The sequence below is a fragment of the Tursiops truncatus genome, chromosome 3 (assembly GCF_011762595.2).
Source record: "Tursiops truncatus isolate mTurTru1 chromosome 3, mTurTru1.mat.Y, whole genome shotgun sequence".
Lineage (NCBI taxonomy): Eukaryota > Metazoa > Chordata > Mammalia > Artiodactyla > Delphinidae > Tursiops > Tursiops truncatus.
This window is the reverse complement of record NC_047036.1, coordinates 154,686,188-154,701,323: the sequence shown is the minus strand read 5'-3', so window position 1 is coordinate 154,701,323 and position 15,136 is coordinate 154,686,188. Positions and strand designations below refer to the sequence as shown.

Below are 15,136 nucleotides of genomic sequence, written 5' to 3'. Positions count from 1 at the left end.
TTATTTTTCTAAGAATTTATTCATTTAATTATTTTCAATTTTTTGGCATTAATTTGTTCATATTATTTATTTATAAACCTTTTAATCTCTACCTTTTCAATATTAAGTTCTGCTTTTTATTCCTAAAGTTGTTGATTTGTACGTCCTGTCTTTAATCCTTGATCATTATTACCAGAGTCGGTAAATATTAAATGAACTTTTGGCTTTGTTGATCTTTTAAAATTTCTTTTCTATTAATTAAATTCTATCCTTATAAATAATATTGGTTATTTATTTCCTTCTACTTTCTTTGGGTTTACTCTGTTACATAGTTCATTAATTTATTTTCAAACTTTTTTCTTTTCTAATTTTTGTATTTAAGACCATAAGAACCTCCAAGCACTTCCTTGACTGCATTTCACAAGTTTTGGTAAGTGATATTCAATTATAAGTATTTCCTAATTTTCAATATGATTTTCGACCTGTGAGCTATTTAGAAGTGTGAGTTTTTGCATTTCAAATGTATGTTTTAAATTAATTTTTAGATGTTGATTTCTAATTTAATTACCTGTAGTTAGGTTAGATTAATTACTAAATCTATTCAATTTCTTATTCTTCCTTAATGGCCCTATATATCATCAATTTTCATAAATATGTCATAGTATTTGAAAAGAATGTGAGTTGTTCAATTGTTGGGGGAACAGAGATATATGTGTGTTACTTAGATCAAGCTTGTTTATTGTATTATTCAAATATTCTATATATTATTGTTTTCTTTTCACTACTGATCTATTAATTACTGAGACATGTTCAATGTTCTCCTTAGGATGGGGACTTTGTCAATTTCTCCTTGAAGTTATGACAACTTTTGCTGTATTAACCTGGTTAATTGAAATTTTACATTTTTATAATATTTATATGATGACCTTTCTTTATCCAGTAATGTTTTTTGAAACATTAATAGTAGGAAGCCAACTATCTACATAGAATTATAATTCTTTATATATAAAAATTTTAGTTTAAATTGATTTAGGAATAGAGAAAGAATTGTTATATTTGGGCACTTTGGTAAGGATTTAAAGGCTTTGAGTTCTCTTCTCTTTTACCGGTAAAACCTTGTGTTAAAAGTTTGCCTAGGCTTTCCCTGGTGGCGCAGTGGTTGAGAGTCCGCCTGCCGATGCAGGGGACACGGGTTCGTGCCCCGGTCCGGGAAGATCCCACATGCCGCGGAGCGGCTAGGCCCGTGAGCCATGGCTGCTGAGCCTGCGCATCCGGAGCCTGTGTTCCGCAATGGGAGAGGTCACAACAGTGAGAGGCCCGCATATCACACACACACAAAAAAAAGTTTTTCTAATGTTATTAGAAATGGTACCTAGCCTAATTCCAACAGATAAAACTAGACAACCCTGTCTTAAAAATTGATAATGGGATTCCAGAATTGTCAGATTAGATAATTCAGGCCAAACATCCTGTTAAAAGCAACTAAAAAGACTGAACAAGGAAAACGAAACTCTTGAAAGTATCAAATAGCTAAAAGGATATTTAGAAATTCTTAGCCAACTTCAGGGAGAGGATTAGAACTCAGAGAGGTGAACCATGGCCACTGGAAAACTTAAACAACATTATCAACCAAGTTGACCTGACATCAACAGAACACTCTACCCAATAATAGCAGAAAACACATTATTTTCAGACACACATGAACTATGTATGGGTAAACCATATACAAGGCCATAAAAAGTCTCAATACATTTAAAAGGATTGAAATAATACAAAGTAGTTCTTTTTTTAACCACAGTGAAATTAAATTAGAATCAACAGAATTAAAAAATTGGGAGATATCCAAATATTTGGAAAATTTAAAACGCACTTTTAAATAATCCATAGACCAAAGAAATCACAAGTGAACTTTTAAAATATTTGAACTGAATGCAATGAAACATGACATATCAAAATTTATGGAATTCAGCTAACATAGCTCATGAGAGAAATTTTATAACTGTAAATGGCTATATTAGAAAACAAGAAGGGTCTCAAATCAATAACATAAACAAATGTAAGCTTTCATGTTAAGAAACCAGAAGAAGATAACTGCTTCTAGGTTACTGGATGACCTTGAGGCCTTGGGAGCAAGACGGTGGTTCTCTGGAGGCTGAGTGTCCTCTATCATGCCCAAGGAGACTGAGGTCTGTTCCTTCAAACCCAGTGGTCATACCTACTCATGTCTCAGCATTTCTCCAGGACCAGCCCACCCCAGAATGTTGTGGAGCACAGCACATTTACTTGTTACCCAGCCGCCATCCTGGTTCCAAAGCTGCATCTCTACCCTGGACTGGTGAGAGGGTTGTCAGTGTTTGCTCCTGGGCCTGCTTCCAGCTGTGTATTTGAATCCTTGCTCTGCGATGGACTCCTGGCTTCAGCCCATGTTCTACGTAGTCACTGGGGCCTTGGACAAGTTGTTGCTGACTCTGTCTGTGCGGTACATCTCAGAAAGCTACCAAGGCAGGCCTTTCAGATGCTCAGCTCTAAACTTTGCTGTGCCTTGTTATTTCAGCTATCATGATGTGGGCATCTGAAAGCTGTTGTCATGCTGTGGAAGCCCTGGGCTTTATGACTTAATATCTTAAGAACTGGTTGTACAACTCTTTGCCTCTGCTCTGCCATGCCATTCCACTGAAATAACATATAAGCCATTGGTGAGACAAACCTTTATCCTAATCACATGGTTATTTTCAGAGGTTAATCTTTGAGGACAAGGTTTGAGAGGACTTGTATCTGAGAAATTGTAAGACTGAGTTCTGCGTTCCGATGCGTTAATGGGGTTGTCTCCCAGCTTCTCACAAGACTCAGAGTATAACTTAACATTATATATGAGCTTTGGCCTTTTAATTTATCAACCTCTTAGAGTAAATTCAGCTTTCTTACTATCAATACATGATCAAGTTTCTACATTTGTCTTGAGAATGATGAATAAGGAAAAAACTGTTAATTCATAAGTAAAGATTTTGCAGAAAATTAAACAGTGTTTAATTTTTGAAAACTTACTCCTCTGTTCAGTTGGTACCAGCTACTGATAGTTACATGTCCTGGGGAAACTTTAAAATTGGGAAGTGCTGATATCTCACATTACTAATTTCTAAATCATAGGAAAAAGAGTGTGGAGAGGTTCTAAATATAGGTAAGTCCCGTTTAGGGAAGAGATCCCCCTTGCTGATGTGTCAAAATATTGCAGATTCTAAACTAAGACCTGATCCTCAAATGTGTTTATTTGTCCTAAAATAACCTGTCCACAAATATAAAACTATTGGTAATAAATTATTATTTTCCCACTGTGGGACTTTCTAATGTGAAAATATGTTCTATGAAAATAAAGTTTAAAAAACAAAAATGCTGGATTAAAAAAAAAAAGAAACCAGAAGAGCAAACTAATCTCAAGCAAGGAGAAAAAAGGAAATATATTAGATGAAAACTGAAAATAGAAAATAGAAAAGCAAGAGAGAAAAATCAGTGAAACCAAATATTGGTTCTTTGATAAGACCAACAAAATTGAAAAAGCTTGAACTAGATTAACCAAGAAAAAAAGAAAGAATACAAATTGCCAAAATAAGGAGTAAAAAAGAGGATGTCATTACTGACTCTGAAACAGACAAAAAGATTATAAGGGAATATTATGAATAACTGTATGCCAACAAATTAGATAATTTAGATGAAATGGACAAATTCCTAGAAAGACACAAACTACCAAAACTGATCCAAGAAGAAATCGACCTATAATAAGTAAAGAAACTTATTTGTAATTTAAAATCTTGGTATAAGAAAAAGCTCAGGCCAGATGTCTTCACTCATGAATTTTATCAAACATAAAAATAAAAGAAATAATATCACTTCTTCACAAACTCTTCTACAAAATAGAATAGGAGGGAACACTTCCCAACTCATTCTATGTGGCCAGCATTCTCTGATACCAAAGCCAGACATGATGAGAAAACTATGGGATATAGGTACAATCACCCTCAAAAAAAAATATTAAGAAACCAAATTCAGGAATAGAGAAAAAGAATTACAGACCACGACCAAATTGGATGTAGATCTGGAATACAAGGTTGATTTAACATTTGAAAATTAGTTAATACAATGATGAAAGGATAAACGACAAAAAACACATGACCATCTAAATAGATGCAGAAAAAGTATTTGACAAAATCCGATACCACTCATGATAAACACTCTCAGTGAACTAGGACTATAAGGTACCTTCCTTCATCTAAAGAAGTGTATCTACAAAAAGCCCACAGCTAGCATCATACTTCATGGTGAAAAACTGTATGCTTTTCCCGTGAGATCAAGAGCAAGACAAGGATACCCATTCTTGCCACTTCTATTTAGCATTGTTTGGAAGTTCTAGCCAGTCCAACGATGAAAAAAAGGAAGTCTAGATGGAACAAGAAGATGTAAAACTGTATTCATAGACGGCATGATCCTGTATGTAGAAAATACTAAAGAATCCACACCAGGGGGCTTCCCTGGTGGCGCAGTGGTTGAGAGTCCGCCTGCCAATGCAGGGGACATGGGTTCGTGCCCCGGTCCGGGAAGATCCCACATGCCGTGGAGCGGCTGGGCCCGTGAACCATGGCCTCTGAGCCTGGGTGTCTGGAGCCTGTGCTCCGCAACGGGAGAGGCCATAACAGTGAGAGGCCCACATACCGCAAAAAAAAAAAAAAAAAAAAAAAAAAGAATCCACACCAAAAACAAAACAAAAACAAAAACCAAAACTAGTTAATATGTTTAGCAAGTTGGAGAACCCAAGATTAGAATAACAAAAAACTATTGTACTTCTATATACTAGTAATGAACGATCTGAAAATAAAATTAAGAAAACATATTTCTATTTACAATAGCATTGAGAGAATAAAATGCTTAGAAATAAATTTAACAAAAAATATGCAAGACTTGTATATCAAAAACTAAAAAATGTTGCTGAGAGAAATTATAGAAGATCTAAATAGATATTCTGTGTTCATGGATTGGAGGGCACAATACTGTCAAGATGTCAATTTTTCCCAAATTGATCAATAGATTCAGTGTAATCCTCTCAAATTCCAGGAGGCCTTTTTGAAAAAATTGATAAGCTGATTTAAAAATTTATGTGGAGGGCTTCCCTGGTGGCGCAGTGGTTGAGAGTCTGCCTGCCGATGCAGGGGACACGGGTTCGTGCCCCAGTCTGGGAAGATCCCACATGCTGCGGAGCTGCTAGGCCCGTGAGCCATGGCCGCTGAGCCTGCGCGTCCGGAGCCTGTGCTCCGCAACGGGAGAGGCCACAACAGTGAGAGGCCCGCGTACCGCAAAAAAAAAAAAAAATTTATGTGGAAATATATACAAAGGACTCAGAAGAGCCAAACAATTTTCAAAAAGAAGAACAATTGAGCTATTTGTAATGAGGTGGATAGACCTAGAGTCTGTCATACAGAGTGAAGTAAGTCAGAAAGAGAAAGACAAATACCGTATGCTAACACATATATGTGGAATTTAAGAAAAAAAAAGTCATGAAGAACCTAAGGGTAAGACAGGAATAAAGACACAAACCTACTAGAGAATGGACTTGAGGATATGGGGAGGGGGAAGGGTAAGCTGTGACAAAGCGAGAGAGAGGCATGGACATATATACACTACCAAACATAAGGTAGATAGCTAGTGGGAAGCAGCCGCATAGCACAGGGAGATCAGCTCAGTGCTTTGTGACTGCCTGGAGGGGTGGGATAGGGAGGGTGGGAGGGAGGGAGACGCAAGAGGGAAGTGATATGGGAACATATGTAATATGTATAACTGATTCACTTTGTTATAAAGCAGAAACTAACACACCATTGTAAAGCAATTATACTCCAATAAAGATGTAAAACAAAGAACAAAGTTAAAGGAGTTACACTTTCTGATTTCAAAACTTACTAAAATCCATAATACTCAAGACAGTGTAGTACTAGTGTAAGGAAAGACATAGATCAATGAAACGGAATTTAGAGAAAAACCTGACTTTGGGAAATACGCCAAGGAAAAGGTAGTCTTTTAACAGGGACTACAGGGAAAAGGCAGTCTTTTAACAAATGATACAGCAAGGTGGATATCCACATGCAAAAAAGATGAGTTTAGATCCTAATGTCACACCACATTCAAATACTAAATCAAAATGGAGAATAGCCCTAAATGTGAGAGCAAAAACTATTCAGTTTTTAGGGAACAAAAGTAAGAGGAAATTTTCATGACCTTTGGTAATTTAGTGGAGAAAGGATAATCTTTTCAAAAAACAGTGCTGCAACATTTGGATATCCATATGCAAAAAGGTGAACTTGGATCCATATTTCACTTCATATACAAAAATTAACTCAAAATATATCATAGTTATAGATATAAAATCTAAGAATATAAAACTTATAGAACAAAACATATAAGAAAATCTTTGTGGCCTTAGGTTAGGCAAAGATTTCTTAGACACAACATGAAAAGTACAGTCCATGAAAGAACAAATTGATAAGTTGAACTTTATTAAAACTTATGCTCCTCAAAATACATTGTTAAGAGAATGAGGAGATAAGCCACAAACTGGTAGAAAATTTGCAAAGCATGCATCTGATAAATTACTTGTATTTATAATATATAAAGAACTCTCCAAACTAAATAAGAAAACGAATAACGCAATGAAAATTTGGCAAGATTTGACATACACCTCACTAAAGAAAATTGATCAATCTGTATCTCTCTATCTATCATCTATCTATCTATTGATCAATCTACATCTATTTGTTGATCGAGTGATTTATCTACCTATGGCAAGTAAGGATATGAAAAGATGCTCAACATCATTATTCAGTAAGGAAATGCAGATTAAAACTACAATGAGATATCTACTAGATGTCTTTTAGAATGGCTAAAATTTAAAAGATTGACCGTATCAAGTGTTGGTGACACTTGGTGTAGATGAACTGGAAGTCTCATATGCTGCTGGTTAAAAAGTTAAACATACACCTCCCATATGATCCAGCCATTCTACTCCTAGGTGTTTTGCTTAAAGGAATACACACATCATACAAAGACCTATACACAAATGATCATAGATCTTTGTTTGTAAAAGCCACAAGTTATAAACAACCCAAATGTCCATCAACTGCTGAATGGATAAACCAACAGTAATGTATTCATACAATAGAATACTACTCAGTAATAAAAGGGAATGAACTACTGATATATGCAATAACATGTATGAATGTGAAAAATAATTATACTGGCTGGAAGCAGCAAGAGAGAGTAAATACTGTTTAATTCTATTTTTATGAAATTCTAGAAAATGAAAACTAATCTGTAGTGACACAAAGAAGATCAGTGGTTGCTTGGAGATAGGAATGAAGGGGAGGGAGATTACAAAGGGGTGGGAAGAAACTACTGGGTGTGATGGGTATATTCACTATCTTGATTGTGGTGATAACTTCCCATTTGTATATATTTCAAAACTTGTCAAATTGTACACCTAAGTATGTGTGGTTTATTGTACGTCAATTATACCTCAAAATTATTTTAAAATTAAGCTTGTATTTTGTATATCTTTTTGCTTTTTTACTTATTTTTCTATTAATTCCTTTATATTTTATTAGTCCATGATGAAATGAAAATTTTAAAAATTTATCTTTCATCACATAGAGCTTGAGACCACTATTCTAAGGATTTGCATTGTTGGAAAGAAGGTCACTTTAAGAAGAATAATAGATTATGGTAAATTAAAAGTGTGTGTTGAAATGTCTTGAATACTCATTAAAATAAGAGAAAAGTAGTATGTAGCTTCAAAACTACCATAGGGCTAAGATGGAATGGAAAAAAAAGCACCCAATCCAAAGGAAGGCAAGAAAGAAGAGAAAAAAAAATTACAGATCACAAATAGCACAAAAGAAGGTAGAAGAAGGGCACTGGTGTCAGTGATGACATTAAATGTAATAGACTAAATGGTCTAATCAAAAGATTAAAGTGTTAGATGATATTGAAAATTATATGTTTACAAAGTACAAATAGCACACATAAGATCTAGGAAATTTGCAAGTAAAAGAATGGAAGAAGTTATATTGTGCAACCACTAACCAAAAAAAAAAAGCTGATATAGCTATACTAATATTAGGGGGGAAATTTTCAAATTTTTTTAATAAAATTGATCAATTCATAAGGATGAAAGGATAATGTTACCAACAAGAGATACAATTAGAAATTTGTATGCTCCCATTATGAGACTTCAAAATAGTAAAATAGCTTATTTTTTAAAAAGAAGGGCAAAAATGGATAAAACTGCAAGGAGAAATAGAAAAATCCACAATCAGTGGGAGGTATTAAAACAGCTCTCTATCAAATTAATAGAACAAGAAGAAAACTAAGTCAAGATACAAAAGATCTGAATAATAAATTAACCAATTTGACATCACAGACCTATATAGAATACTGTATTCAACAATTGCCAGTTGTGGGACTTTCCTGGTGGTCCAATAGGTAAGACTCTGCATTCCCAATGTAGGGGGCCCGGGTTTGATCCCTGGTCAGGGAACTAGATCCCACATGCATGCCGCAACTAAGAAGTCTGAGTGCCACAACTAAGAAGCCTGCATGCCGCAACTAAGAGCCTGCATGCCGCAACAAGGATCCCATGTGCCGCAACCTAAATAAATAAATAAATAAAAAACAATTACCAGTTGCATATTCTTTCAAGCACATGTGCAATAAAAACAAAACAAAACAAAAAAAACTGACCACATCATGGGCCATGAAGCCAGCCTCAACCAATTTCAAAGAGTTGGAATATGCCCCAAAATGTTTTCTGACCACAATAAAATAAGCTAGAAATCTGTAACAATCCATAACCAGAATACCCCCTAATGTTTGGAAATTAAGCAACATGCTTAATAACTCTTAGGTGAAAGAGGAAGTCACAATGGAAGCTAGAAACTAGTTGGAATGAAATGACAAAAAATGTATGAAATACCAAATTTTGTGGGGTGCAGCTACAGCTGTATAGATGGAAATTTATAGCCATAAATGCATGGAGTTTTAAAAAAGAAAGGTGGAAAATCAGTGATCTAAGTGTTCACCTAAAGAAACTAGAAGAATCTTTTTTGAACCAAGGCATTTGTTGCTTCGGTGCCCCGTGGGGCACTCACACACTGTCTTTGTGTAACTTTTATGTGTATTTGAGGTTAGTCCCTGAGGGAGCCCCCAAAGATGAAGCAACAACAGTGTGGGGTCATGAGGTTCGGGGGGAATTGGCTACACAGCCTCTAAACGGGAGTGTACTGTGTTCCCCTGGGCTAAGAATTCACAGTGGAGTATAAACCCCTGGGTATGACCATGGCATGGCTGCTCTGTGCATGCAAATCAGGGACTCACACGGTGCCCAGAGGAGGGAGTGGTGGCCAAATCCTCAGTAATGGCATCATTTGGCTCCTCCTAACCATTTATCAACATTCTTCAGGAAGCATGGATTGGGCCTTCCTTACCACTTCCTCTACAACCCAGGGCCTGTTTTCTAAAATAACCTTGCTGGGTTATCCAGTTATGAGTTACCTTTGCCAGGTATTTAGTCCCAGCCAGTTTCTGCTCACCCAAGGCTCTTTCTCTCCACTGCTAACACACACATTCACACATACCCATTCCGAGTTCCTCTTCCCCGTTGTAAATAACCAACTGTACTATAAAAACAGAGTCAAGGGGTTTCCCTAGTGGCGCAGTGGTTAAGAGTCTGCCTGCCAATGCAGGGGACATGGGTTCGAGCCCTGATCCGGGAAGATCCCACATGCTGTGGGGCAACTAAGCCCGTGCGCCACAACTGCTGAGCCTGTGCTCTAGAGCCTGAGAGCCGCAACTACTGAGCCCACGTGCTGCAACTACTGAGCCCGTGCACCTATAGCCTGTGCTCTGCCACAAGAGAAGCCACCGCAATGAGAAGCCCGTGCACCACAACAAAGTGTAGCCCCCACTCGCCGCAACTAGAGAAAGCCCTTGTGCAACAACGAAGACCGAACGCTGCCAAAGATAAATAAATAAATAAATAAATAAATATTTTTTAAAAAGGGAGTCAAAACAAATTATAGCAAAGAACAAGGAGAAATACTGTGTATTCCTAAGCCACGTATAACCCCTGTACAAACTAATAAGATTTCTGATTGTTCCCTCTCCCCGGCACTGTGACATTGCCTGATTCCTGCTTGGTCAGGGTAGCAGAAGAAATCACCTCTTCTGTCCTTCAACCTCCCTCCTCCCCAATACCTGCTAATATCAGAGGACCAGAGAGCATGCACCTGTCTTTAAAAGTAGAATACTGATTGTAAGTAGGGTTACCAAATGTAGCAAATAAAATTTCAAGATTCTCGGTTAAATGTGAGTTTCAGAGAAACAAAAAATAACTTTTAGTATAAGTGTGTTCCATTTTCATACTCAAAAGTTATTTGCTGTTTTTCTGAATTTAAAATTTACCTCAACATCTAGTATTTTTTTTCTGGAAACCTAATTATACGAGAGAAGGGATTGCAGTCAGGGAGGAGGAGGTGTCTCCTCCTTGAACTAAGGTTGACTTGGGAGCCTTTGGCTAAGTCGTGTTGCCTGGAGAACTGACTCCACGGGGAGCTGGGAGGGAGGTTGGTCCTTCTGGGCACCTCTCGCCCCTCATGGGATCCTGACTTGTGCAGCCTTGGTTCACTGCCTACTGGTGTCCCTCCACATCTCTTGGCTTTGTGAGGGAAGCATATCCTTCTGTCTGCCCAAGTTTAGGCTGGGAATGGGGGACAAGTGTAGTCAAGGTAACAAACAAACACAGGCATGATGTGCAAAAACACAGACGTTTTGACTTTAATAAGTTATAAAACCAAGGAGCCAAATTTTACTATACAGAAAAACAAACGTACTGATTGCTATCATCAGTAAGATAAAATGTTGTGATGTGAGTTCAGCACCAAAATGACCCATGTGGCAGCTGCCTGTCAGACAGGAGTACATAGTCGTAATGCTTCATCTGATAAAGACTTTGCTATTGAGCACCATTTATAATATACTCCAGACAAACAAACAAACAACTTTATAGTACACATGAAAGGCTTATATGTGAAATTCCATGGGTTTTCCAAAAGGAGTAGATCAGAGAGCCAGGTCCCAAAACTCCAGCACTAGTCTTCCCACGAACATGAAGTGACTCTTGGGCCCCTCAGCTGACTTTGCAGAGCAGTGGACAAAGAGGACCTCTGAGTCTCAACCTGGTGTTGGGAAACCTTGGCTCAAAGACATCCTCTGCCTTCCCCAGGCTGCAGAAGCCTCTCAGCTAGCTCTGGAAGCTCCGGACTGTTGCTAAGCCAGCTCTCCACCTGTCTCAAGCTCAGTGGAAATTTGCAGTGTCTCAGAGCGGGTGAACACTGCCTTCATACACAGAGAGACTTCTGAGGACCATCTAGTCTAGAGAACTTTGTGGATATATGGCCCAAGGCACTGAGTATGGCATATGGGGCCGTGCCCACTTGGCCTACAGTTCCCAGAGGGCATCTTTCTTCCTGCAGCAGAAGAGAGATCCCCCTGGGTGTGTCCCACCTGGGCCCCCCCCCAAAGTCTTCCAGCCCCCAAGACACACAGCCCTGCTCTGCTGTGATCTGAGAAGGGAGTGTTCCCATTCTGTGGCCCCCAAGCTGGGTAAACTGAGTAATACTCTGGCTAGGGTTAGTCCGGAGCTTCCTCGACATTCTAGGATGGACCCAAGCAAGCACTGCCCAGCCCTTCAGCCCGTGAGTAGCACCAGCTGTCATGGGTTCAACCAACGAGGGAAAGCCGTGGATACATTTCCTAATGATAAAGAGACGAGGGTGCAGAAGTGCTTCACACTACATCTTGTTAAAGAAGTGATACTATGAGAGAATTCAGAAAGGTTTCTCCAGTTTGGTTCTTAGGAGCCAGCAAGCTCCTTGGAGACACTGGGACATGTATGAGCAAGTGTGGAACATGGTGGCAGAGGGGAGAGAGGTAGGCTATGCTGGGGAGATGGGGAGGCTAGTTTTCAACCATTTGGAAGGTTAAGCATCATCCCAGATGTCCCTTCACTGTTTCTTACCCCCTTACTCTGTCCCTTGGACCTCTTGCAGAGGTTCGCACACACACACATGCACAGGTTCCGATAAAGGGTTTTAGCACCTATCGTGAGCCCAGTATTCTCATCCACAGAATGGGGAATGAAATAAGAAAGAGTTCTCTAAGATCTATGACTGGTGAGAATACAAAGGCTTTAGAACTTTCCTGGACATGAAAAGCTTCAGAATTACATGGCAGGCTAGGCCCAGCTAAGGAGCTAATGTGCTTGGGTCTTGTAATTTTGGGAAGTTTAAGCTGCATGTTCACACACACAAAAAAGTGAGCCTTGCCCACTCACTGGACTTTCCAGCAGAGTGCATGCCTCCCTCATCCTTCCAGTGCACTTGGGGAAGGGGAGAGCCTCTCTGGGGAGCCCCGGGTCTGAGGCCAGGCTGGCCAGAGGCGACAAGCAAGGCCGGGGTTAGTGAAGATAAAAGAGGCCTGGGAGAGCCTGGGAGTGCCAGCTGGCCACCACACTCATCTTCATCACCTGCCTCACCACCTCGAAGACTGGAGTTCATGGCCTCCACTTCACCGCACTCATCTGAGTGACTGGTCACTTAGTAAATAAATCATCGTTTCTCCCAAGAGTCCCATGGGGCTTGTGTCTCAGTCTGCAGATTGGCAGGAAATGTCCTGTGTCTCCAGCAAGGTGGTCACCACAAGGAAAAGAAGATTCCCAATCACTTGCTCAGAAACTTGGGGCAAACGTTTTCTCTCTCCGAGTTATCCCTCCTGCCTTCCCTCATCAATGGGGGTTGTAGAACCTCTATATTCCTCTCCAACCCACACTCCACCTCAGTACAGGACATATATATATATATATATTTTTTCCCTTTTTACATTATTCTCCCTCTTTGTTTTCCCCAAATCTTTTGGAATCAGGAATCTGACTTCATCTCCACAACACAGGAGTTGCCATCCCATGGAATATCTCTATAAGCAAGAAAAAAAAAATGCTATTGATGCTATCTTTCCATTTTATTAGAACTTTCCGAGCATCTCTTTCTTCCTCATCTCATCAATGAGCTCTTGGATTCTTTGGTTCCTGGTCTTTTCGTATGGGCTCGGTCGTCGAGGGATTAGGTTGGGTGGCTGGACTTCATCCTCCAGGCCCTGGATTTTGTAGGGCACATCCACAGCGTTGGTTTCCGGATGGTCCTCGGTGGCACTGGTGCTGGAAGTATTGAGAGGCACCTCCAGGGGTGTGCCTGGCGGAGGCTGCACCTCCATGACTAGAGTGGGCACTGGGAGGGTGGGCATGAGCTCTTCAATGTCATTGTGCTTCCCAGAGGGTGGTTCTGCCCTGTCGTCCACATTGGTGAGGTTGTCTTGCAGGTTACAGGATTTGCAGCACAGCTTATTGTAGCCTGGGATGGAGCAATAGCGAGACAAGACTTCCATCCTACAGAACATTGACTTGTCACCTTGGCAGCGGCCCTCTGAAAGAGAAAAGTGGGACAAATAACAAAAGGACAGGTAAGGGGGACCTTGTTCCCCCACAGGAAGCAGTTTTCTGGAGGAGGCATTTGAAAGAGCCCAGAGACAGCACAGAGGCAAGCGAGCTCACACAGAAAGCCTGTGTGGTTTTGATATCGGGCAGCCTTTGGGCAGAGTGGATCCGGGGACCCCACCCTTGAGTGCTGCCACACAAGCTGTGAGCAATGCTCCCCTCCTCCAAGCAGGCCCTGACTGAGTGCAAGTTTTTCAGTATCTCTCAAAGTCTGAGGCAGAAATGAGGCCTGTCTATTCTCAGGGAGTGATTCCAAGCTCATCTTAAAGAATGGGACTTTATCAGATGTTCACATTTGATAGCCCAGTGGTAACCCCAATGACATTCTTTGGCACAGTTTGACTCTACAGTAATCTTTAAGCAGTAACTCTAACAAAATTAAACCTAAAAGAACCAATTCCTAACACCCAAAAGAGCGCATCCCAGAGCCTTGGCTGTGGCCTCACCATACTCCTCCACATTTTGTTCCCATCCTCACCCAGACTCTCCAGATGATCTTTGTTTCTGAAAAGGGACTAAATAGAAATTAAAAATCATGCAGACTTATCTGGGATTTCTTCCACTTGCCTCAACTTACTTGAGAGCCTTATGTCCTGCCACTGCTTCATCCACCACGTGGCCCTGCAACATTGAGCTTCTGGCCATTTTCCAAAGTGCTCCAGAGCTTGATGCCTTCACATAGACTAATTCTTCTGCCCAGCACATCCTCCCCTTTCTTTCCCACCCAAGATCTGGTCATCCACGGTCTGTCTTGTATGGAGAGCCCTGACTCTCTGCAGAGGCCATAGTTGTCTCTCTCTTTCCCTCTTTTCTCATGGCTGTCTTCTCCCTGGCCTGGCTCCAACCCTGGCTGCAGCTGTATTAATATGACCCATCCAACTCCTCTTGTTCTCACTCTCTGTCTTCTTCCTGAATTTTTACCCCCTTCCCTTTCCCTTAACACCTAATTTCACACACAACACAAAAATTGAGATGATTTACAAAAATTCATTCAACATAAAAGAATAAGTCATTTAACAGTATAACAGGGGATATTTGGTCCATTATAAATTCCTGATCACTGACTTCAATGGGCCCAACCCTCCAACTATGTGCCCTGCTCAGTCACTCTCTATTCTTCATAATGGGCATTTCAAACTTTTCCCACATAAACCTCTGCTGTGCCCTCCTTTCCCCTCAGTCTCCCAGGTGAACTCATCTATTTAAAGGAAGGAAAGAGGGGAGGTGGGAAGGAAGGAGGGAGGGAAGGGGCAGCCACTGATGGCGACCACATCTGACGTGGTTACTCTGTGCATTAACGCAGGGCACGTTCTACATCTGCATGTGAAGCTATGCTAGCTCACTGAAAGTTCTCACAATAACAGACAGGCAGGCCCTCTCCCATTCAGGGCCCGTGGTTCTGACATCTGCCCTCTGCATGGCCATTGCTCCAGCTTATAATTTTCCCTTACAGGCTGGCAACCTACTTAGTTGGACACCAACCTCAAACTCCTGGAGCTTCAAACACTTGGACACAAC

General features: G+C 40.2%; 1 protein-coding gene and 1 pseudogene across 2 annotated transcripts in view; one reads left to right on the top strand and one right to left on the bottom strand.

Moving 5' to 3' along the window:
- The first annotated feature begins 1,685 nt into the window (after positions 1-1,685).
- On the top strand, positions 1,686-3,281 carry LOC101338764 (succinate dehydrogenase [ubiquinone] cytochrome b small subunit, mitochondrial pseudogene; annotated as a pseudogene).
- Positions 3,282-10,821: 7,540 nt separating this feature from the next.
- ADAMTS2 (ADAM metallopeptidase with thrombospondin type 1 motif 2) overlaps positions 10,822-15,136 on the bottom strand; it is a 246,926-nt gene continuing 242,611 nt past the window's right edge. For both annotated transcript variants that reach the window (XM_033853695.2, XM_033853696.2), the window contains one exon: positions 10,822-13,547. In XM_033853695.2, the coding sequence (XP_033709586.1) occupies positions 13,090-13,547 (458 nt within the window). In that variant the 3' untranslated portion in view covers positions 10,822-13,089. The remainder of the gene's footprint in view (positions 13,548-15,136) is intronic.